The sequence below is a fragment of the Leptonychotes weddellii genome, chromosome 7 (genome assembly GCF_054177405.1).
Source record: "Leptonychotes weddellii isolate Sample4059 chromosome 7, ASM5417740v2, whole genome shotgun sequence".
Classification (NCBI taxonomy): Eukaryota; Metazoa; Chordata; class Mammalia; order Carnivora; family Phocidae; genus Leptonychotes; species Leptonychotes weddellii.
In genome coordinates, this window is record NC_138375.1 from 59,185,999 (window position 1) to 59,210,705 (window position 24,707).

The following is a 24,707-nucleotide window of genomic DNA, read 5'->3' on the forward strand; positions in this document are numbered from 1 at the left end:
AACGCTTTCCTAAAACCAGTTTGATGGAATTCTGCCACTTGCCAACAGAATCCTGCCTAATTTGAGTGTGAAGCAGATGGCCCAGAATGTCATCACTAACCTGGCTTGGCAGACCCTCTTGATCAGGAAGTACCCCCAAGGTGCCACAGCAGAGAACAATCTTTATTGCCCACCTCATCCCTATCCCCTGCCCACTCTCAGACTGACATTACCCCCACTTCCCACCAAAAGAACACAGGTAGCCAAAGGCAGCTTGGGCAGTACTTGATATACATCATACATTTATTAGTGAATATCCCTCTGAAATCAGCAACAATATTAAAAAAAATAATGATTGCACTACTTGGTCAAGCAGAACTAGCAACTTTCGTTTTAAAAAAAGTACAAATCTGTTAAAAATTTCAATCAGTATACACATATATATAATACAACATACTAGTTATGTTAAATGCTACAAACCAATGTGAATCCAATGGAATGGAAAAAACCACACATTTAAGCTTTAAGAACCATTTTTTTCTCTATATATTAGCATTTTCTCAAATACATACATGGGAAAAATGAGGTAACTGTAAAATGTGCAAGGAACAGGGCCCCCCCAAATTACATATATTTTTATATATATATGTAATTAAATATATATATATATATATGTGTGTGTGTATATATATATATATAACCTTTCTAACACAGAACACAGGTGCTGGGCCCAGCCAGGGCTGGGGGATGGTGCCCACTGTCATGCCTAGGCCAGAAGTTGGTAAATAAAAGAGTAAACAATGACAAGCCCCCACCACAGGAAATCATTGGTAACATGGCATCTATAGCAAGGTCGGCAAATCACAAACATCCTAAATAATTGTTTTATAAATCTTTTTTTTAATGATTTTTTTAAAGTGTTGTGTTTCCCCCCCCATAGCTGCTCGTTGGAATCATTGCTGCAGCCGACACACAATCCGTGAACCTGTTTCCGCCTGCCCCAGGAACCTTAAGGATTCTGAAAACCTTTTGTTGGGGTGGGAAAGGGAGGGGGGGGTTTGGAGAGGGTGGTTCTCTGTGTAAAACACGTGGGGTTTCAACACTGCTATAAATATAGAAACATCACCTGGAGTTTTATATACAGTAAGACTTTGGGTTCTCCATGGGGGTGGGGCCAGGCTGATGGGGCCCCATGGCAGGCTGAGGGGAGGCAGGGAGCCAGGGCCGCCGCAGGGAGAACGAGGGTGGTTGGAGCATCCCTGAGGCAGCAGGCGCCAGGGGCTGCCTGCTAGGATGTGCCGGCCCCACACGCGGTTCGTTCGGGGCAGCAACCCCAGCTGGGGGTAGGACGGGAAAGGAATGGGACTGGGGAAAGAGAAGGTGGGAGCTCAGCCAGACCGTATAGGGGGCCTCCTCCAGACCTTGGAGGGCAGGACTCAGGCTGGGAGGGGGCCCCTGGAGATGGGGTCCACGCCCTCCCTGGTCCCTGTCCTCCTGGGACTTCCTTGGAGGAGACTCGCCCAGTCAGGTGGGAGACGGGCCCTGGCTGGAGGGAGAAATGCCCTGAAAAGCGTACGGTCCCGGTAGGCTCTGGGGACGTGTGCAGTACAGTGCATGGCAGTTATCAGCTGAGCACAGACCACCCCCCAACCCCACCCATGACTGCCAGCCGCCCAGCCCAGCCCCAGCCGCACACATGCATGCAGACCAGGCGGCATCACCAGACCATTCCCGGCCCCCTGGGCACTTGGTCCTGGTTGGTCCCTATATCCCCCATTAAACCAAAAGGAAACAAATTATTTAAAAATCCACACCCCCAAATCCTGCACGCGGTTTTGGGCCAAATGAATAAACAAAAACTGCTGCTCCTCACGTTCATGCAAAACAACAGAGAGGGGACATTGGGCGTGTGTCTGGCCGCCATCACTGCCAGGAAGGGGTGGCCACCAGGAACACAGGAGGTCTCTCTCCCCTGCATGGCCCAGGCCTCCTCAGGATACAGGCCACCCCAGCTCAGGGCCTGTCTCCCATCTGCTCAGGAGGCTGGCTCTGATATCTTCCAGCCTGGGGGTGGGCTGGAATGTTGTGACTGGGGTGAGGGTCCTTAAGGGAGCCAACCCTCACAGCAGCCTGGGTAGGACTGGCTGCCTGAGTCTGTCTGGGGTCAAAGCAAGAGGACCCAGGCCTGGGGCTCAGGAAATGGCCTCATGCCACCCTCTGTCCGCACGCCTGTCAATGCCACCCAGTCAGACGGCATACCATTTCAGTGCAAGAGACCAGGCAACCCAGGACGGAGCCCTCTTTGCCCATCCTGGGGCTGAGGATCTCCCCTAGCTGAGCTTGGGGGGATAGACCCCTGGTTCCTAGGGTTGGCAGGAAAAGGAGACGGACTCGAGGGCGAACAGGAGGGAGACTGAGTTAGGGACACTCAGGCAGCTCCGTGGTGGGCAGACTGGCAGGCAGTTCGGGGCAGGAGTCTTTGGAGCTTGGCAAATGCAGGGGCTTATTGCAGGGGCTTCTCTTGGGGCTGACCCTGGCACCAGCTCTGGAGATGCAGGCGGGAATGACGGGGCAGGCCTGGGCCACTCCCTCCCCGTCCTCCCCAGGTCCCCCCAACCCGAGCTTCCAGAGCTTCGGGCAGGGTTTATCCTGGGCGGCTGTGGGCCTCACTCAGCCTCCCTGGGCACCTCGGAGGCGTCGGCCCGGCAAATGGGACACGTCCGGTTGGCCTGGGGGAGCAGCCACACATCAGGCTCCACTCTTGCCTGTCCCCCACCCCAGCTGGGTCTGTTCTGCTTCTGGGACTTGACCCCTGAACAGAGCCTGGACTTCTAGATGATGACAAGAAGGGAAACCCTCCAAGGTCCACCCTCCTCCCTCACCACATGATGAACACCTGGAATCTGGCCTGGGCTGCATTACCTTTAACCACTTGTCGACACACTTGGTGTGGAACTCGTGGTTGCAGGGGAGGACTCGGAGCAGCTGCCGTGCCTCGAAGTCACTGAAGCAGACAACACACCTGGGAGAGGGCAGAGAGCGTCACCTCCACAGTGATGGCAGGGGGAGGCTCATTGCATAGCACAAAACCCCCTAGAGGAAGGGGTCCCCTTGCAGCCCCCCTGTGCTCACAGAGGGGCAGGAGATGGGGGCACAGTACTCACAGTGTCTGCTCTGACTGATGGCTGTCTGGGTTAAAGCGGTATGATGGGAGCTGCTCGATGTCCGCTTTGGTGAGGCCCCGGGGCTTGGCATCTCCTAGCCGCTCTGCCAGGTTCAGGAGGGCCTGTATCCAGGCAGGAGGGGAGGGTCATTAATGCTCAGGGCCGGAGGTCCCCCAAGCTCCCACCTCCCAGGACAGTGTTCCACGGGACCTCATAGTTCTCCATCTCCACGTCATCCACATCGAGATCCAGGCTGATGGTGGGCCCCATTGCTGTTGGTGACATTGGCAGCATCGAGCTAGGGGGGGGAGACAGGTGTGGGGGGCCCAGGGTCAAGGTCAGTAGGTGTAGGGGGTGCAGAGCTGCTCCCGACTCCCTCTGTGAAACAAAGCCCAGAGCTCTGCACCGTTCACACCAGGGACTCCAGTGTTTGTCCCAGGACATTGTAAGAGGGCCAGGAACCCAGCTGGTGAGTGTTGAGAATGTGTGTGGTTTGGTGGGGATGCCAGATGGCTTTAGAGGCCCCAAGCACCCCATGGGGCTTTGGGTCCAACAACTGGAGGTCCCAGGAGACCAGAGCACCACGGCTCTGGGGCAGATGTGCTGGTACTTACAGGAAGTAGGGCAGGAAGCTGGGGTAATACGGTGGCGGGGGTGGCGGTGGGGGTGGCGGGGGCAGCGGCTGTTGCAGGCGGTATCTCTGAGTGCTCAGTCTCCGTGGCATCATGTGGGAATATGGCTACGAGAGGGGTGCCAGGTGCAGGTCAGCCCAGCGGGCCTGTTTCCTGATCACCCTAGAGTCTAGCTGGGGGCGCTACTTACCACACCGAAAGACAGCTCCTGGTGCAGTGGATCATGGGGCAGGTAGTGCAGGGGCACAGATGGGGACAGGGCTGGGCCTGGGGCAGAGGTGGAGTAGGTGAAGCTCCCCAGGGGGTGCTGGTCCCCCCGCAGGTCCACATCGTTGTCAAGCCGCTGCAGGGGCTGGAAGAAGTGGGGGTGGGCCAGCCAGAGTCAGTAAGGAGGGAAGCCCCGCCCCCCATGCCATCCCCTATAGCATCAAACCCACTGCCCAGACTCACCATTCGCGGGTGCTGGGCCTGCAGCGATACAAACTGCCCAAGAGGTGCCATGTGGGCGGGCTGGGGGTGTGGGGCTGGCGGTGGGGGGTGCAGGATGTAGTGATCACTGGAGATGAGGTGGGGGTAGGCCTGATAGGGCACAGGGAGCTGCTGCATGGTACACGCCTGGATCAGCTGCCAAGAGAGGGAGGGGTTGGGAGGCTGCAGAATGTTCTTCTAGGCTCTCGGTTGGGCCTATGCCTGTGCCAAAGGCCAGGGGTCATTCCATCCATCGAGAGGTCCCCAATGAAGCCCTCTGGCCCCTCCTACCCCTGCCAGAGGCCACCCAGGCAGGACACTACACTCTTAAGGCCCATAGTTACAATTCCAAACCATAAGGCAGGCACTGGGGTGCAGGAAGGTCCCTGAACCCTGAGGTGCCCTCTCACTATTCGTGAATGCACACATGCCTTTTCTGGGCAGGGTTGAGGCCTGGAGCTGGGTAGGTGCTCTGATAGCCTGGATGGGTGTCATAAGCTCGGCTTGCTTCTGCTGCTGGCCTATGTCTGGGGCTTTCAAGTGGGGATGGGGCAGGAGGTGGAGGCACTCACTCACCGGGGGTGGGAGGCAGCAAAGGGGGTAGTGCTGACCGCTGAACATCACGGAGCATGCTGGGAGCTGCTGGGCACTGCAGCCAGGGATGTGTTGGCTTGCAGGCAAGGGGAAGCCTTGGGTTGTCACTGTGGTGACTGTGTAGGACAGAGGGACGGGTCCCTGGTGCACCTGTGGGTAGAGAGAAACCCAGGAAGTGTAGGGAGGAAACGGCCATGCTGCTGCCCCCAAATGAGAAAGCCCTGCTGGGCCACCTCCCTTCCCTTCTCTAGCTGGGTCCTACCTAGGTACACACCTGCCTATATCCCTGTCCCAAGCTCTAGAGGGCAGAGAGAACCCTCTGGGAACCTGGGAGGGGCTTCCAACTCTATCACTCATCCACTGTGTAGTCCCAAGGAAGGCCCTTCCCTTCTCTGGGCCTCAATTTACCAACCTGTAAAATAGGGCTAATAATGCCTCACTGAACATGCAAAGAGTTAAGGGGAAATCAGGGTTCTGCTACCTCTGGTCCTCAGACAGACTTGCCAGAGGCTGGTGGGGAGAGGCCAGCAGGGTGGGGAAAAAGAGGTGATGAGTATTGTGCCTACCTGCTCGTGGAGATCAACCATGAATGGGCTCTGTTGGGAGGCTGGGTGCAGCATTCGGGGGCTCCTGCCGGCAGGAGCCGAGGCTCGGTGCTCCTCTACAGGGAGGTGTGGTGGTCGGGGTGGTGGCTGCTGGGAGGGTAAGCGCTCATCCTGGGCAGGCAGGCTGGCCAGGGGGCCCTCGCGGCCGGGGCTGCACCACAGAGAGGAGGCCCCAGTAGGACTGAGGGGAGCCACTCATTCAGAGAGCATGGAGAGAAGCCAGGTCACTACCCACTAGGGAAGGAAGACCACTCAGGGCCCTATGCCCTGCCACCCCTGGTCCCTGTGCCCCAACCCAAGCTGACAGCCCTAGTACCGGGGGCTCTAGGCTCTGTAGGACTAGGAGATTCCTTCCTACCTTCCCCGGAGCTGGCCCGGGGTAGTGCCGGGTCCTACAGAGAATCGCCGCTGACCCACAGGGGCAGAGGGTGGCCACCTAGTCACTGCCAGAGCCCATGGTCGCATCAGGGGTGGCAGAGGGGTGGAGGGGCTGAGCCAGGGTTCACAACCCTATGAGGCAAACAGATAAACAAACTGAGGCACACAGAAGTCCAGGCACTTGCCCCATTAGGGATTGCGGAGACAGAATTAAACTTCAGCAGTCTGATTCTAAGGGCTACTGATATCCACCACGTCCCTGTACTCCATGTGCAGTGTACACTCTGGGTCTGGCCTTCTTTTTGAGCACTGGGGATCAGGGATGACAGATCAGGAACAGGGAGCCCAGGTCTCAGTTTCCTGCTCTACGAAATGGGATCAAGTTCCCCTTCAGGGTTGTGGTGAGTTAGGAGGGCTGGCCAGCATGCTTCCAGGCCAAGTGGCTCCAGTAAGGCTCCCTCAGGATGGGGACCCCAGGCACCCTGTTCTGTTGTGGCGGTCTACAACTTCAACCTCCAGGAAGCTGGGGTTCCTGGGAGGGCACTCCAGCTTCCTCCCTCCCATTGGGTCGGCTCTGGGGGGGGATTCCAGTCAGGCCTTCTCTTTCCACTACTGCCAGGTAAGAGGTTCTGACCCAGTTCTTGCCCTCAGGGGCTCCCAATTCAAGTCAGTTTGTTTTCTTTCTTTCCATAACCAGCTCCCACAGTGCCTACCCACATGTGACTTCATTTACTCTTCAAGGTCCATTTCAAAGAATAGAAAACTGAGGCTCAAAGAAATTGAAAGGGACTTGCCCAAGTGTCAAAGCTGGGAGGTGAGCTGGCCACAAGCCTCTCACTGCACCCTGCTGCCAGCAAGAAGGGGTCCTGCCCAAGCGCTTTGCAGGAGGTAATGAAGGAAGCGGCCACTGGTGGGTGGGTGAGTCTGGCATACAGCCAGGCCCTTGCTCTGGGGGCTTAACACAGCCCCCAAGTGGCAGTGGGGCTTGCTGAGAAAAAAGGGGAAGCAAGAACCTAAAGGAGGAAGTTGAGTGGTAATGGGTGGGGCAGGTCTCCTCCCTCTGGTAGGAGCTGGGGGTCCAGGTGGGATAAGCTGGGGGACCATTTATTAACTCCAGAGGTTGGGATGAGGCCCTGGCAAAGAAAACTCTGGAACCCGTCAGGCCTTGCAGAGCTGAAGGCTGCATCAAATAGGACCAGCCCTTTGCTGTTCCTGCCACAGGGAGGCCTCCTCCGTCCGCCCCTTCTCCATCTGACAAAACTCCTATGCATCTCTGACAGCCAGCTTTCAGTGTTACCTCCTTGCTGACACAGCTAGGGAGCCAGTGCACCATATCCTCAATGCCTTGTTCCTTCCTGCTAGCAGTGGCAAGAACACCTCCTCTGTGCTCGGCTTTACAAGCCTGGACCCTAACTCTCAAAGCCAGTCTGCAGGGGAAGCTCGCCATGGCCACAGCCAGAAGTGTAAGAGCTGGAGTTCACATTTCTCCCGCCTAACCTGGGCTCTGGCACTTGGCCGAAGGGCGGACAGAGCCCAGTGACCAGCTTGTGGCCAGCACTGATGTGGTAAATGTACACTTGAGAGCCAATCACACAGTCTGGCAGGAGTGAAATTGGTGCCCATGATTGAAAACTGGGAGATTACATAAAAATCAGGTCTTTCCTGAGAGGAAACAAAAGCAGAAAATCTGGTCCCATTAGGCCCTCGTTTCTGCTGGGTCCCCCTCACCGGAGCACGAGCTTTCTCTCCAGGCCACCCAATGCCCATGCTCTACCTGCCCACCATAGGTGACTAGGTTTGTAAGCCCCGGTGTGAGCAGAGTGCACATCCTTACACACGTGTGTACACCCACAGCCTTCCTGATTCTTGCTGACAATTCAGCCGAGCAAACAAAGGCCAAGAGAGACTCAGAGTACACCCCTAAATATCTGAAACAAGAAACTCCCAGGCCACTCCAGACCTTCTGGATCAGAATCTTTGGAGGGTTGGGGAACAAGGTTATCTAGACATTTTACCAAATTCTCCAGCAGTTTCTATGGCACAGCCAGGTTTGGGCACCTCTGCTCTAACTGACCTCAGAGATCCTGGGAGACCACAGTCCTGCTGATGAAAAACATCAACAGTAATAACTATGACACTTCACACATGCCATCTTGAGTACTCACAGCAGCCCTCAGAAGTAAGGACACTGAGGCCCAGAGAGGTGAGGTCCAGAGCCTGTCAGCCAGAGTTGTGAGTGCACTAGGACACGACCCAGTGGCTTCAATGGCTCCTCTTGTGCAAAAGTCTGGGGGGCGTGGATGCCACAGAGGCCCAGGCACATGGGAATCTGCTCTGGCCAGCCCCTTCAAAAACACCCATTCCTCAGGAAAAGGAAGTAGCAAGGAGCTGAGAAACCAAACCAGCAGTCCAAAGGGCCTCCAGCTATAGATGATGGTGCCAAAGTTTACACACGATACCCCGACTCTGGCCAGAGTCTTGGCTGAGGATTGGGCGCGTCACTTCCCCGCTCAGCCTCAGCTTCTTCACCTCTAAGATGGAACAGCCAGATAACCACCTGCCAGTGGACTGGCAAGGGCTGCTCAAAGGCAGAGGTGATTGGCAAAGTGGAGGTGTGAGTGATCACTATTATAAATTGAGAGAGGCTGACCTCCACAAACAGAAATCAGGTGCCACTTCAAGCTCTGCAGGAGATAGCTGGGAAATATGCCTCCCTAGGGGAAAACCCCAGCTGGTAAGGGAGGGACCCCTGGTTCTTGGAAGTCCTACTAAGAAAAGAGGTTGTGCAGAGGAGACACACCCACTTCATATTTGAGGAAATTGAGACCCAGAGAAAGGAAGTAACTTGCTCTAGCCCACAAAGCCAGAGAAAGACTGAACTAGTTCTCCTTGGCTGGCCACCTAGGCCCAGATTCCCCCAACCCCTGACTCTTTAATTAGCATCAGTAGCCCCCAATAACCACCTAATCCCAACTAATTTCAGTCCCTAAAGGAGATGGAGAGTTTTCTGTTTTAGGCACTCACTACTAACCCTATTGTGGTGAATGAAACAAGTGAGGCCCAGAGTTGGAGGCAGCAACTTGCTCAAGGTCAAACTGCAAGGGTGGCCAGGTGACCACCCCCAATTTCTCTGCCTTTCCATAGTCCTCTGTGCTGTGCTTTCAATGAGGTCTGAGTAAATGGGTCTGCAGGGTCCCATCCCTAAATCCAACCTTGCCTGGAAGCAGGCACCACACTTTGCATCCACCCCTTCCCCCAGGACGCAGCCAACTCCCTACTTCCAGTGCCCCATGTAACTATCCTAGCCCAAGTCTAGGGAACCCCTGCCAAGTCATTTGCCCCGGGGGGAATGTTTGCCTGAGAGCCTGAGTAGATTCAGGCACGATGAGAAGCCCGCCCCCCCCGCCCCCTCCATGGGGCAGGCTAGGCCATTACTGCTGGTGGGCAAACAGAGCTCTCCAAACGTGTGCTGCCTGGAGGGAGTTGAGGACAAGACTATCAGCCTCGGAGCTAGGAGTCCTCGGCTAGCCCAGGTTCCCTAGATGACCTTGGTCAAGGAAATCTCTCCGCTTCCGTGAGCCTCAGTTGTCACAGCTGTGAAATGGGGATGGAAATCTCTCCTTCCTAGAACGCCCAAATAAAGCCAGAAGGAACAAGACGCAAGAAACCAGGTGGTCACATTAGCGGGGGAGGAAACCAGTGTTCCTGAGGGACGGGCCCTTCCTCAACGCGGGCCAGACGCAGGTTGCGGGGCTCTGGGGAGCTTCCTCTGCCACCCCTCCCCGGGGATGGGGGGCCAAGGTGCAGACACTCGCCCGGGGAGGAGACCCCCACGTCCCCCCCTCACTCATTTATGCCGCGCTCGGAAGGACATGGGGGGCGGGAGGCCAGACTGCGGCGTTGGGGCCAGAGCGCTGTGACTTTAAGAGCCGAGGATCCCGGACCATGTGCTCGGCGTGAGACAAAAGCAACAACAAAGGAAGTGGCGGCGGCAGGGGGAGGGGGCGGCTCCTTCCTCTCCAACCGCGGCACTCAGCCCCGGGAGAAGGAAGACTCGACCTGGCCTTGGGGGTTGGGGGGAATCCTCCTCGATTCTAGAGGTCTCTCCGTCCCCTCTCTGGACCGCCCGCGATTAACCCCTGCGGAGCCAGCTAGATCACAGCCCCCAGTCCCAAGGGAGGGGGACAGGCGTTCCAGGGATGCGGAAATAGGGAGTTGGGGCTCTAGCCCCTACTCACCTTCGGCCGCCAGGCCACACGTTGGCTCCTTTGTTCCCGATCTAGGACGGCCAAGCTGGACAGAAGGGAGGGGGGCTGCCTGGACCCTTTAAGAGCCCCCGCCCTGCGGAACAATGTGCTCCCCTCCCCACCCCCCGGTCCGGGTGCAGTCCAGCTCCTTCCGGGGTTCTCTCTTTGTTGTCGGTCCGCCGGCGTCCGCCTCGCGAGGCCCACGCGCGGTCTGCCTCTCTCAGCCCAGGCCCTCCGGGAGCGGGAGGCGGCGCAGGACGCGGCCGGGTTTGCGCAGCTGCAGGCGGCTGGCCCTTTAAGAACTGTCCGCGGCGGCAGCGGAATGTAACAAACCCCACATTTGATTCACAACATTCGAAGCGGCGGGGTCGCGCGCCGGGCGGGAGGGGGGCTCGCGGGGGCGCGCCGGGAGATTCCAGCAAACAGTAGCCGGCTGCTGCCCGCGGCAGCCCCGCCAAGAGCTCCGCCCCGCGGGGACTATGAGAGCCAATCACTCACCGCGACTCGGCACGTGATTAATGGGACGCCATCTTGGAAGGCAGATTTTCTTTAAAACCTCCTTCTTGCCCCCACCTTTGCACTTAAAGTGACCGCCGTCATCACAAGCAAGGGGCGGGGCCACATGGCCTGAGCTAAAGATGGGAGACCCCGGGGTGGGCAAGGACAACCGGCTGCAACTCGAACTTGCTATGCAAACTCGCGAACCACTCGCGCCTCTGAGGCTCAGTTTCCCTGCCAGAGAAATGGGTCCCCCTAGGAGAGCCGCAGCCCGGACTTACTGTGTCATGGTCTTCTCTTCGGGGACGGGGCGCCGCCTGGGACACTGAAGTGCAATGGGACTGACCTTCGACGGGGCAGGAGCGGCCTTCTTAAGCCAGCCCAACTGGGTTAGGAAGGCTCTAACAGCCTTGGGTCGGCAACCTCCCCGGAGATGACGTCAGCCCCAAGAGCTACCGCGCCGCGATGACATCATGGCCTGGCCGCCCTGCATCTCCTTGTTTATACTACGCGGCAGCTTTAAAAAGCTGGGACGGCCTGGGTTGCCCAACGGACCAATAGCGGGTAACCCACGCAAACGAGCTAACGCCTGCGGGGCAGGAGGATTGGTCCTGCTTGCGCTGACGCCACAGAGACATTTAACCGCCCCGCCCCCAGCGTGGCCCGGGAAAGGGGCGGGGAACAGTTTGAAGCAGGAGCTGCAGTTGTCCGGCGCTCTGGTAGCTCTCGGCGCGTGGCCAGTAGAGCTTGGTCTTCCCCATGGAGGGCTCCCTGCTTAAGGGTGTTGGGAAACTAAGCCCAAAGAAATCTTCAGTTTCCTACTGTACTCCTCCCCGCAGCGATGAAGCGGAGGGATTACTACAGCATTTTACAGATGAGTCAAGAGGATCAAGGGGGGGTGTCACTCACTCACCCCAGGTCACACAGCTATGAAGGGTGGCTGAACAGGTATTTGAACCGAAACTACAGCCAAGCTTCGTTCCCCTTTGCCTTCATACCGGGGCAGCATTATACAAAGTGGGATATTACCTCCACATCGATTATTTAAGAAAAAAAAAAAATCAGTAACACTCTTAAATATCCAAGAGCTGGGCACAGGCTGAAAGGAATCATGTGTGCATATGATCAATAACTGGACTCCTCCGCATGGGGCTGCACTAACATAGGGCTACCTCCCTAAACAAGGTGCCAGTGCAAAATGTTAACATTTGTTAAACCTGTGTTTAGGGCTACTGGAGGTGTGATGGTGTCATTTTCTATGCTTCTTTGGTGTAGTTCATAACCCCAAATTTAAAAATAAAAATGGAAGGGGCGCCTGAGTGGCTCAGTCGTTAAGCGTCTACCTTCGCCTCAGGTCATGATCCCAGGGTCCTGAGATCGAGCCCCGCATCGGGGTCCCCGCTCAGCGGGAAGCCTGCTTCTCCCTTTCCCACTCCCCCTGCTTGTGTTCCCTCTCTCGCTGTGTCTCTCTCTGTCAAATAAATAAATAAAATCTTTAAAAAAATAAATAAATAAAAATAAAAAATGGAAAGCAATTTGCTGAACAGTGTAACTATGTATCCATTTTTCTGAAAATTGGATATATACAGTATCTGCACAGAATACTTCTGGAAGGATATACAGGAAACTAACAAGTGTCCTCAGGGAGAACTGGAAGAGTATGGGATCAGGAGGATACACTTTTTATTGTATATGCTTGTGTACATTTGCTCTTTTTAAAAAACTCTATACAGGGTGCCTGGGTGGCGCAGTGGGTTAAACCTCCAATTCTTGGTTTCAGCTCAGGTCGTGATCTCAGGGTTGTGAGAGTGAGCCCTGCGTCAGGCTCCGTGCTCAGTGTGGAGTCTGCTTAAGACTCTCATTTGCTCTCCCCTCTGCGCTCTCTCTCTCAAATAATAAATCTTAAAAAAAAAAACCAAACAAACCCAAAACCCTGTACAATCTGGGTGGGGGAATGGGTGAAACAGGGGATGGGGGTTAAAGAGTACACTTATCACGGTGAAAAAATAATAATAAAAGAGAAAAAGAAGAAAAAAATCCATACAATATAACCTACAGAAAATGCTAAAGAAAATTACTGTGGGGGCGCCTGGGTGGCTCAGTCAGTTAAACGTCTGCCTTGGCTCACATCATGATTCCAGGGTCCTGGGACTGAGCCCCACGTCCCTCACTTGTTCTCTCTCTCAAATAAATAAAATCTTTTTAAAAAATTACTGTGAAAGAGTATGTTTTAAATCTTCTAAGGCATAAAAATTTCTGTTCCCTTTAAGTAAGAAATCCCCCTTCAGGAAAGGTATCCAATGGAAACAATCCACAAGGAAGTTTGGGGAACAGAGATACTTAATCAAGTTTTGTTTAGACCAGCAACAATCGGTTACTGCATGGTGGCTGTGCAGCCAGCAATGCAATGACTGCAGATGGTACCCAGGGGCACTCTGCAGATAACTAAGCACAGGAGATCGAGTTCCTGATGCAGTCCCTGCCCAACTCTATCCATTGGTTAAAACTCTGTGTGCATGAGAATGAATGGGGGATGTACAAGGTGATGCCGTTCTCTAACCAACTCCTTTTCATCATCTCTCCCTTCTATATCCCTTCTGACCTTTTATTCTTCCCACTATGTAAAAGGAATTAGAAAATCCTCCCCTCACTGGAAGGCGCTACGTTGTTAAGACCACTCCCTGCTTGTCTATGTAGGGACAGGACATGCAATGGCTCCCTGCTGCCTGCCTCTGGGGCTGGGCTTCACCAGCGTCCCCCAGCCTTTCAGGCTCACCTCTCTCCAGTCCTCCCACAACCATGATGGTGCACCTACTGGCCTTCCCTGCCTGCCAACTTCACACCTGCGCTTAGCTGGACTGCCTGCCTGAGATGCCTTCTCTATTCCTTTCTACCAATCTAGTCCTCTTCTCTGTCCTTCGGGGCTCTGTTCCCATCTAACCTCTTACAGGAAGCTCTGCGGTCTCCAGCTTGTACTGAACCTCCCCATCTCTGAACTCAGGGCTAGACGTACCCCAGCCTTCACTTCATACCATCTAATTTGCATACAGCCCTGTCACAGTCTCTTCGCTTCATGTCTCATTCCATAAGGGGATTCAGCATTTTTCAGTGCACTATCATCTAGCCTTCACTGGAAGGCCTCAGTTTATGGGTGAGCATCTGAGGCTCAAGGAATGAAGTGACTTGCCCAAGGCCATGGTGGGAATATCTTACCGTTCCCACACCCTCCAAATGCAATTCTCCAGTCGCAATCAAGTCATGTACTTTGAAGCCACCGAACCTCTGACTGTCCCGACTCTAATTAAAATGACCTCACCACCCCTTAACTCTGGCAAAACCCTGCTCAGCCTTTGGGGTTCAGGTCCAAGACTGCCTCCTGCCTCCACGAAGACTCCCTGAGCCCTCTTCTGCAGTCAGCTGCTCTGGCTTCCTTAACGTGGCAGGGCCCTTACCACATTGCCTCAGGAAATGGGCTCCGGGACTGCTCCCCCGCCCCAGTAGGCTCTGGCTCACACTGGGTAGCGGATGCCCAAGGAAGGGGCTCTGAGTTTGACTCTCACCTCTGATGCTACAGGGCTGGGAACACCCTGCTCCGGCCTACTCCCCTGGGAGGCCCTCAGCAAACACCCACAGCCCCTCAGGGTGCCCCCAGGGCCAGAGGCCAGTAATACATCTCCTCCTGATCTGAAAAACCTTCCTGGGCACAAGCAGAATCACTTTAGAGCAAGTGGGGAGGAGGCTCAATTTTACCAGATTTTCCAGAGAAGCCAGAAGTCTGGGCTTTCCTGTGAAACCCCCCCTCAGGTTCACCTGCAGGTCTTCTGCTTCGGAACCCCAATGCGCTGCTGTGGCCTGCACACCTACCGTGTGCCTCACTCTCATCACTCCACCCTACTCCACCCCTGCCACTGGAAGACAGGTTCTGTTTTCATCTCATAGATGAGCAGAGTGGTTCAGGAAGTGCCTCCTTTGCCTCAGATCCCGGAAGTGTGGCCCAGTGGGTTTCCAGAAGCCACAGGTTGGGGCGGCTCATTCTTGTGCAAGCATCTGCAGTGAGATTCTGTGGAGAAATTAGGGTTCTAGGGGTTCCTGCACAGTCTAAGCAAGTGCCATCCTGATCGCCTCACTGGTCCTCCGACGACCTAAGAGCTAGGTGCCAGGATTTTACAGATGAGGAAATGGGTGAGGGGGGGGATGACTCAGCCATCAAGGGGCAAACCTGGGATCACATTCTAATTTCACATTAAGTTTGGTTCATGCGATACAAATGTCAAAACAGAGTCCCCAAGGGTTGCTCAATAATCAAAAGCACAGATATCCCAAGGCAAGAGTAGACCATGGAGGCTCAAGGACTGGTGGATGAGCAGCAGAGGATTCAAATCCCAGCCCCTCCAAGTGCAAAGCCCTGGATGTTACATTCCAGCTTCCAGCCCCAAGCCTCCTCTTCAGATGGGAGGGATTCCACTTTGGCAGGAAGGGGGAGGGTCATGGATTCCTGCTGGGCCCTGCGGTCCCCGCCTTACCCAAGAACTTGGGACAGCTGGCTGCCTCCATTCCTCCCTCAGGGTCAGAAAGCACCCCACTCCTTTCTTCTAAGACCCCTCAAATTCTCCTCCAGATACAGGGCTCAGTAGCCTTCCCAGGTGGAGCTTGCGGAGCACAGAGATTGAGGGATCACCCAGGGACACACAGCACAGCCTGGCAGAGCCAGCGTGGGACGCAGACCTCCCAGCTACTACCACAGAGCATTGCAGACCTGAGCCCAGAGCCTCACACCCCAGCATGGAGGGCTGATGGGCTCCCTGCCAAGTCCTCTCTGCTCAGGACATGCCTGAACACACCACCCTCACATCTGAGCTCCAAGCTTTGGCTCCCCTAAAAAGAAGTGGCTGTGTTTGTGCACATGGGCGTAGGGCAGGGCGTCTGTTAAGGTGGTCATGGGTCTGGGGTTCAGGTCAGGACTTTAGTTCTGACTTGGGTCAGTTATTTGGCTTCTCTCCACCTTAGTCTTACCTGTAAAATCAGGACAACAGTAGTGACACATGACATTTACTGAGCACTTAGCGCGCACCACTGATACTCGGCCCCTACAGGGCTACTGAGGACAGGCACACACTGATGATTAAATAGAGCCTCTGGGCACCTGGGTGGCTCAGTCGTTAAGCGTCTGCCTTCGGCTCAGGTCATGATCCCAGGGTCCTGGGATCGAGTCCCACATCGGGCTCCCTGCTCGGCGGGAAGCCTGCTTCTCCCTCTCCCACTCGCCCTGCTTGTGTTCCTGCTCTCGCTATCTCTCTCTCTCTCAAATAAATAAAATCTTAAAAAAAAAATAATAAATAAATAAATACAGAGCCTCTGAAGTCAGCCTGTCTGGGCTTGGACTTGGAACCTGACTCTGCCTCTTATTAGCTCTGTGATCTTGAGGAAGTCACCACCTTTTTTTGAGGCTCAGTTTGGCCAGGTGTAAATCGGAGGTGACAGTACCTACCTCAGTGAGTCACCAGGGGCTCTCACTACGTGCGCATCTTTGGCGGTGCCTGCGCAACTTTCGGGGTCTGGGTCTGCACTTGAATGTGCGAGCTTTGTGGGTACGGTGTTGGAAGGGGCTCCCCTTTCTGACTCCCTTCCCCCTGCAGCTCTGGCCACTGTAATTCCCAGGGTCTGCAAAGGTGGGAGCAGGTACTATCACATCCAGAGATGAAAACCGGGGGCTGCAGGAGTGCGGGCGCCTGGCACACCCCGGGGGATGAGTCCAACCGAATTCCCCATTTTCTCTCCTTCTGAGGGCCAGCTTCCTATCCCCGTCCTGTCCACACCACCGCCCTGACCCCCCCGACAGCAGCTCGATTCGAGCTTAGAGATCCTTAGGCAACGGAAGCTATGTGACCTTGGGTAAGACACAGACCCTCTCTGGACCGCCCGGCGTTCTGACATCCTGAAAGCTGTATCGACGGCGCTGGGGTGTAGTGGCCTGTTCCCCGGTCCCGCAGCCGCTCCAGGGCAGGGCTCGGGAAGCTCCGGCTCCCCAACGGCTGGCACCAGGAGCGCTGGTAAAATGTTTGGGACGGAAGTTACGAAGCCAAAAGACTGCGGCACCTCTTCAGCTCCAGTTCCCTGATGGCAGGGCCCCGGCCGAAGCCGGAACCCGCCGGGGGGAGGGGGGGGGGGCGGTCGGGTCACGTGCGGGGCGCAGGGCACTCTGGGACTTGTAGTTCCCGGGGCGGGGAAGGTGTCCCCGAACTGGGATACTCGGACCTAGCCGGCGGACTGATGAGCGGAGCACCTCTGGCTCCCGGTCCTGGGAGAGCGAGCTCGGCACTGCAGACGCAGGCAGAGGCCGCGCTGTAAGTCCCTGCGCTACTCTGTCAGCCCGCGGCCGCCCCCTATCGCTCCGTCCTCGCTGGCCTCGCGCCTGGGGCGCATGGCGCAGGGTCGGGCCAGGAGTTACCTGGGGCCGCGGCTGTGCTCCACCCCAACCGGGCGGCCGGCGAGTCGCTCCCGCTGCAGCCCGGGGTCCCGGTCCCGCTGCGGCCTGAGCGCCGCCTGCCGCGGCCCCCCCTCTGGCCCCGCGCAGTGGAACCGTCCGCAGACCTCACCACCCGGGCGCGCTTTGGAGCGTGTGTGGAACTACCTGGACTGCACCAAGTGCGCGAGAGCGGAGGGTGGCGGAGGCGGGGCGTCTCTAGGCCACGCCCCTCGGCGTCTGGCGGCAAAGGGTGCGCAAGGGCGAAGCACCCAGGGCCTCGCATCCTAGCGGCGCACTTAGTGCCCGCGTGACCTTGGACCAGTGACTGTCTCGACCGTGAAATGGGGAGCATAATGCGACTCCGTGGCCGTTCAAAGAACCTTCGCTTCCTGTAGAATTTATCCCGCTCCCCCGGCTTCGGATTGAGGAGGGCAGGGTCAGTAATAAAGACTGCGGGCAGCAGATCTTGGTTCCCCGCTTTGGTGCCTTCTCTGAGCCTGTTTCCTCGTCTTCGAACTGGGAGCGTTGATACCTCTTTCGGAGGTTAGGAGACTCCAGTGACAACAGGACGCCTATGCCCACCGCTAGAGCCACCGTGGAGCAGAGCGGGCCGCTCCCTGCTCAGGCCGGGTATCCCCCACTCCCAGGAAGGAGCCTTGATCCTCGTCGCCCCGCGTCCGTGGGCGTTTTAGACTGGCGAGAACTACAACTCCCAGCTTGCCCCGCGCCCGCCAGGTCAAGCCTGTTGTAGTTCCTGCAGATCTCGCTTCGCAGAGGCAGCCCCACGAGGTCCCCCCGTTTCTCGACCCAGGGATGGGCTCTTCTGCCAGGTCCCTGGAGGCCGTCTTATTTCTCTAGGCTTCCATTTGTTGAGTTTTTACCACGTGCAAAGCAATATTCTGAGCGCTTAACGTGAATTAACTTGCTTATTTCTTAAAGTCTGACAACTCAGTGAGGGAAAATTATTATTATCCCTGTACTGTATATTTAAAAACTGAGGCATTAGTGAGGTGAAGAAATTTTGCTAGGAAGTGTTAGAGTCCAGGATTTCTACTCACTCCTGACACCTGGAGCCTGCTTTCTGCCTTACTCTGGTTCATCCTTCAGCAAACCTGTTTCTCCCTTCGCCTTCCCTTTATCAGAACTACATCTACATTAAGGCCTAATTTAGAGTATATTTTACATATATACAGTAAAATGCACAAATCTTATGTGTATAGCTTAGTGAATTTTCATAAATGTATACCTCCATATAACTAAAACTCCGATCAAGATTGAGAACATTTTCATCACCCCAGAAAGTTCCCTCTTACCCCCTTCAAGTCATTTCCCTCCAAACATAACTATTCATCTGGTTCCTGTCACTATAGATTAGTTACATGTGTTTAGAACTTTAGATAAATGGAATGGCTGGCTCTGTATATACTGCCTTTCAGTGGTCATCATATTTTTGAGATCCTATCTATTGTGTGTATTACTAGTCTGACCCGTCCCACCACCCCTTGCAGCTTTATTGAAATATATCTGACATATGATATTGTGTAAGTTCAAGGTGTACAATATGATGATTTGATACATGTTTATACTGCAGAATGTTACCACAATAACCTTGGTTCCTGCATCCTTCACGTCACATAATTACCATTTTGTTGTTGTTGTTACAATGAGAACATTAAAGCTCTACTCTCATAGCAGCTTTCAAAAATAAGATACAGTATTGTTAAGTGTAGTCACCATGTTGTACATTAAATCCCTGGAACTTATTCATCTCATAACTGAAAGTTTGTACCCTTTGACCAACATCACCCAATTTCCCTAATGCCCCAGCCCCTGGCACCCTCGCAACCACCATTCTACAATCTGTTTCTACATATTCAGTTGTTTTTTTTTTTTTTTAAAGATTACACATATAGGGGCACCTGGGTGGCATTGTCGGTTAAGCCTCTGACTCTTGGTTTTGGCTCAGGTCATGATCTCGGGGTCCTGGGATTGAGTCCTTCACCAGGCCCTGTGCTCTGCGTGGACTCGGCTTGAGAGTCTCTCTCTCTCCCTCTCCATCTGCCCCTCCTGCTCGTGCTCTCTCTCTCTAAAATAAATAAAATCTTTAGAAAAAGTAAAATTAAAAATTAAAAAAAAAAGATTCCACCTGTTAACGACACCATGTAGTATTTGTCTGTCTGGCTTATTTAACTTAGCATGATGCCATCCAGGCCCATCCTTGTTGTCACAAATGGCAGGATTTCTTTCTTTTTTTAATGGCTGAATACTATTCCACTGTGTATGTATCCCACATCTTCTCTATCCATTCATCTGTTGATGGACACTTAGGTTGTTTTCATGTCTCAGATACTGTGAATAATACTGCCATGAACACAGAGATGTCTCTAAATCACTGAATAGTATTCCTCTGTATAAATGTACAACTGTTTTTGAAACCCAGTCTTCTGAGCAAATGTTTGGCCTCTGCACTCCAACCTTGATCTTTCAGTTCCCCCCAAGGGTCAGGCTCTTTCTGGAATGCGATTTTGTACACCCTATTCCCTGTGCCTGGGCTTCCCTTTTTTCCTCTTGGCCTGGCCTACTCTGCTCTCATACAGATTATCCCTCTGGTCCCCTCCAACCCTGTCAGTGCCCAGCACCAAGCACAGTGTCTGGCATAAAGTGAGTATTCAATCCCTGTCTGTTGAATGAACACTGAAATGGCAAGGAGGCCCAGGAGGGCCATGGCCATGTGGCATCAAGTCACATTCCTAGAGGGCTCAGAGGCATTATGTTCCATCTTAGAACTCCACTAAGTTCAGTGAAAGGAGACAGCCACATGATTATTTTCCCTTATTTTCCTGATGGGGAAGCTAAAGCTCAGAGAGGGAGAGTGGCTTTCCTTAGGACACACATCCAGAAAAGGGACAGAGCTGGAATGTGAACCCAGGTCTGTGTGGCTGCTACGCCTACCTCTGGTGGTAGTGGGGAGGGGTTGGAGGGGCCTGAGGGAAAGCTCTGGAGGAGCTGTTTCACAGCAGAGACAGGAAGCAGGATCTGGTTCTCTCAGAAGGTGGACCCCATGGAAGTGGTCAGGGCAGCTCTCAATTCAATGAAACATGTATAGTAGGGGTCATGGAGTGGAGGCCGTGTAAGCAGGTGAACGTCTCCATACTGGAGGCATGAGAGCATGACAGAACGGCCACTTGGGAAGGGTACTTTAGAGGAAATGTGTGCCCTGGAAAGGGGCTCAGGGCTCTGGGGTTGGGGAGGAGCTGGTTTCTTGGGTCCTAAATTCTTTCTAGGGTTGGAGGCTGTGAGTCTCTAACACCAAGGGGCTGTTCTTGGGCCGGTCCCTTTGCTATAGAACAGAGCAAGGAAAAAATCTTGGACTCTGCAAAGCTGTGTGCAACATGGAGAGAAGACTGGGAAGTTGACGAGGGCTTGGACACATTCACAGCAAAGAGCCACTCTAAGCTCCGGCTCTCCAGCTCGACCCCTGAGGTTGTACCACGTGGCGGGGGTTGGGCAGGGGAGGTGAATGGTGTCTCCATGATGCAGATGAACAAGGGGCAGCTCAGAGAGGAGTGACTTGCCCAGTGTCAGCCAGGTAGTCAGAGGCAAGCGAGGACCTGATTTCAACTTGATCAATTCCGAGCACATAGTGGGTGCGCACAGTAGGTTGCCAGGAAAGACAGGCAATGAGAAGTTTTTCTGAACAAAATTTGTAAAAACCACACCCCTAGAACAGTGGCTAGGAAGGAGCCCTGGTGTGTATCTGAATTGCTGTACCATGTGCACATCTCTCTGTCACTTGCTCTTGTGCTAAGTGCTTCACTGTATTACCTGAGGGTTTTTTGTTTGTTTTTGTTTTTTATAGGGGATGAGTAACACAAGTGGGAAAGTTTATGAAAGCAAAAAGTACACTCCCCAGATATGAGAGTGGGTGAACTCAAGAGAGGGAACTGCGCCTACCTGATTAATCTTTATAATAAACCTTTGAGTTGGGTTCTGCTGTTACACCCATTTTACAGATGAGGACATTGGGGTTAGGGATATGGCTAAGGCCCCCAGCTGGTAAGTGGGAAGGGAGGGGTTTGGACTCAAGTTATCTGAATCCACATCCTGGCCTCTTAGCCCCACTTTCGGACTGGCAGCCTGCCTTTCCCTGAAGCTGACCCTAGGCCTGGGACTATTACTCAGACCTAGATTTTCACAGCCCAGAGCTCAGTGAGCTTCTCAGGCTGCATTGTGCAGGCAGACAGGTGCCGCTTGAGATGGGCAGGGCACCATGGGGCCACACCTGGCTCATCCAGATGCTGTCCAAAGGTTTGGCAGGCTAGGACATGCCCTCTTGGGGCTGGAGCAGTGACTCAGAGCTGCTGGCCCCAGGTGTCACAGCAGGAAGGGAGACCAGGGGCTTGGGTTTGGGGTCTGCCCTACCTGGAGCTGGGCGGAGAGACCAGGCTGACTCCCTTGGTCTGGGGCAGGCCTGGAGCCGGGGGCTGCCTGCCCTTCTTCTTAGTAGTTAGGTCACTAGCAAGCCCACCACACCACAACAAAAACTAACATCCTTTGAAACTTTACCCCTTGTTGGACACTGTGCTCGGGACTTTATTTTTTAGTTTTTTAAAGATTTTATTTTATTTTATCTATCATCTATCTATCTATCTATCTATCTATCTATCTATCTATCATCTATCTATCATTTATTTATTTAGAGCATGAGCGTGGGGCGGGGCAGAGGGAGAGGGAGAGAGAATCTCCAGCAGATTCTGTGCTGAGCACAGAGCCAGACACAGGGATCGATCCTACAACCATGCTCGGGACTTTAAATGCATGACTTCATTTCATCCTCGCCACCACCTTCGGAGATAGGTCTCAAACATTATCCACGATTTACAGACAAGGGAGCTGAGGCTCATAGAGGTGATGTAACGTGCTCCATCACAGCTGAACCTGGCTATCTGGCCCCTCAGCCCAATCTCTTAACAAATATCTTGTTTTATTTTGTTTTGTTTTTTAAAATATTTTATTTATTTATTTGAGAGAGAGAGAGAGGGAGCCCGAGGGTGGGGGGAGGGGCAGAGGGAGAGAATCTCAAGCAGACTCTGCACTGAGCTCAGAGCCCCATGCAGGGCTCCATCTCACCACCCCAAGATCACGACCTGATCCGAAATCAAGAGTCAGACGCCCAACAGACCAAGCCATCCAGGTGCCCCCTTTATAAGATTTTATTTTTAAGTAATCTACACACCCGATGTGGGGCTTGAACTCACAACCCCAAGATTAAGAGTCACATGCTCTACCCACTGAGCCAGCCAGGTGCCCCCTTAACCATCTTAAAATAGTCCTATCAAATGCCATCCACTTTCTGCAGCGTCCGCTCCTTGGAGACACACGAGAGGAAACACCCCTCAGTTATCAGAACTCAGATCGCCTTGGCTCCCAGGTCCTGACATTTGCACGCTCTCTCTCTCTCCCTCCATGCCATCCTCCCCACCCCCGGCGCACACAGGTGTGTGTGTGTGTGTGTGTTTAGTGGATAGATGCCAGACTTAACGGATCAGTGGATCCTGTTTTCTCTTCCCTTTGCCTACTGAGAAGCTCAGAATGCAATTCATGACCCTCCTCTGACAAGTAACCAGAACTCCAAGGCAAATACTTAAATATTTTATGGATTTTCTTCAAGCCTATATTCTCCTTGTTTTCCTCATACCTTTTCCCTTCATCTTGGTTTTCACCTTTTTAAGTTTGTCGAAGCATATATTTTCTTTCTAGTTTTTGAGTTGTGCTAAAATACACATAACATAAAATTCACTATTTTCAAGTGTACAGTTCAGAAGTATTAAGTATGTTTATAATGCTGTGCAACCATCACCACCGTCCACCTCCAGAACTCATTTCATCTTGCAAAACTGCAACTCTGTCCCCATTAAATAACTTATTCCCTCCCCTCCAACCCCTAGTGACCATCATTCGATGTTCTGTTCCCGTGAATCTGATCACTTTAGATACCTCATGTAAGTGCAGTCATCTAGTGTTTGTCCTGGCTTATTTCACTCAGCATCATGTTCTTAAAGTTCATCCATGTTACAGCGTGGGTGCTAATTTCCTTCCTTTTTAAGACGGAATAACACTCCATTGTGTGTATATACGGCATTTTGTCTATCCGTTCACCTGTCGATGGACACTGGGTTGTTTCCACGTTTTAGCTAATGCGAATAAGGGTGCTGTGAACATGGGTGTACACAAAGCATGTATACTTTGATAATCTATTTTAAATTTGGGGGCTGGGGAGGGTGGAGAACAAACATCCCTGTTAATGTTCCTGACACATAGTAACATCTAATCTCTAGATACTGAGTCAGGAGTGGTCCCTGCCCATAAGGAGAGGGCCACCCTCGGAGAGGCTGTGATCTGGTACCAGGGGTCCCCTTTCCCCCTTGTCAACACAGGGATGGTTGGGCCTGCATGGCTGGAAGTGATGAGCACCTGGATGGTATTTATTTTTTAATTTTTTTTAAAGATTCTATTTATTCATTTAAGAGAGAGAGACAGAGAGAGCACAAGCAGGGGAAGAGGCAGAGGGAGAAGCAGACTCCCTGCCGAGCTGGGAGCCCAATGCGGGGCTCGATCCCAGGACATGGAGATCATGACCTGAGCCAAAGGCAGATGCTTAACCATCTGAGCCACCCAGGCGCCCCCTGGATGGTATTTAAAGGCAGCCTGGGGATGGATGAGTCTCTGGGGGAAGGGAGATCTCTTCTGAGGGCCTCAGTGAAGGGGAATATTAGCAACAATAGGCAGGAGAGTGTATTATGCAAGTTCAAGGTTGCCCTCGCTCTTCTCTGAAAACCTCATTGATGCCCTCTGGAATCTCCATATTTGATTGCTTATTAGTCCCCTCTTCTGACCTAACCACTCTCTCACCTTCTCTATAGGCTCCCCATCACTGAGGCCTCTTACAGCTGGGAGGGGATAGGGGGGCCTAAGGGTCATTTTCGGACTGTCAGCTGTCCCCCTCCGCACCTCCTGCCTGCCCCAGGGCTGGGCCTGGGTCCCAGGTCCTCTGGGCTCAGGCTCTGCCAGGCCCTTTCTCCTGGGGCCTGAGCCTCCCATCCTGGGAGTACTAGGGCGGGTCACCTCAGCCCTGCCCTCCTGCTCCCCACCCTAGCCATGGTCAGCGCCTGTTGAGGAGTCGGTCCCATTCTTCCCATCCTGGGAGGTGCGGTCTCTGGGAGGGTTAATGATTGCTCAAGGGAGGAGGAGATGGTGCCAAAGTCTGCCGGCTGCACTGTGGCATGCCCCAGACGGTGCCCATCTGCTGCATTCACAGCCCCTTCTGGGACCTAGGTAAGGACGGCACAGCCTGGCTGCAGCAGGGGTAGGGGCTGAGTGGGGTTGTAGGGACTCAGGTGAGCTCTGGGGGTCCCACCCAGCTGGGTGGGTGCACTGGTGCTGGGTTGAGCGGATCTGGAGCTGAGTCCCAGGCTGACTACAAGGCCTGTTTCCTCTCCGTGTGGGGCTGGTAGTACCTATTCCCAGATTCTGATGGCTCCCCTCCCTTCCAAGTCCTTGGGTCATTTGGACACACGGAGGTTTCTTCACAGGACAGAAAGGAGGCAGTTCCCTCAGGGAAGTGCGTTGACCTGCCTGGACCTCTTTCACAAAAAATGCAAGGGGGTGAGTTGGGG

At 53.8% G+C, this 24,707-nt stretch overlaps 1 protein-coding gene across 13 annotated transcripts; it reads right to left on the reverse strand.

Moving 5' to 3' along the window:
- Window positions 1-253: 253 nt before the first annotated feature.
- Window positions 254-17,172, reverse strand: RNF44 (ring finger protein 44). 13 transcript variants are annotated; one of them, XM_081826363.1, is made up of 12 exons: window positions 10,847-11,971; window positions 7,836-7,923; window positions 5,801-5,952; window positions 5,404-5,623; window positions 4,820-4,987; window positions 4,226-4,399; window positions 3,966-4,127; window positions 3,758-3,882; window positions 3,354-3,441; window positions 3,144-3,265; window positions 2,902-3,001; window positions 254-2,708 (listed from the first exon to the last, which is right to left on the reverse strand). In XM_081826363.1, the coding sequence occupies exons 3-12, from the start codon at window positions 5,905-5,907 to the stop codon at window positions 2,646-2,648; spliced, it is 1,329 nt and encodes a 442-aa protein (XP_081682489.1). In that variant the 5' UTR covers window positions 5,908-5,952; window positions 7,836-7,923; window positions 10,847-11,971; the 3' UTR covers window positions 254-2,645. The 13 variants fall into 13 exon arrangements, with proteins under 13 accessions (XP_081682489.1, XP_081682491.1, XP_081682490.1 ...); XM_081826365.1 differs by lacking the exon at window positions 10,847-11,971 and adding an exon at window positions 10,059-10,825 and having other exon boundaries at window positions 7,836-7,920; XM_081826364.1 differs by lacking the exon at window positions 10,847-11,971 and adding an exon at window positions 10,059-10,825.
- Between the last annotated feature and the right edge of the window lie 7,535 nt (window positions 17,173-24,707).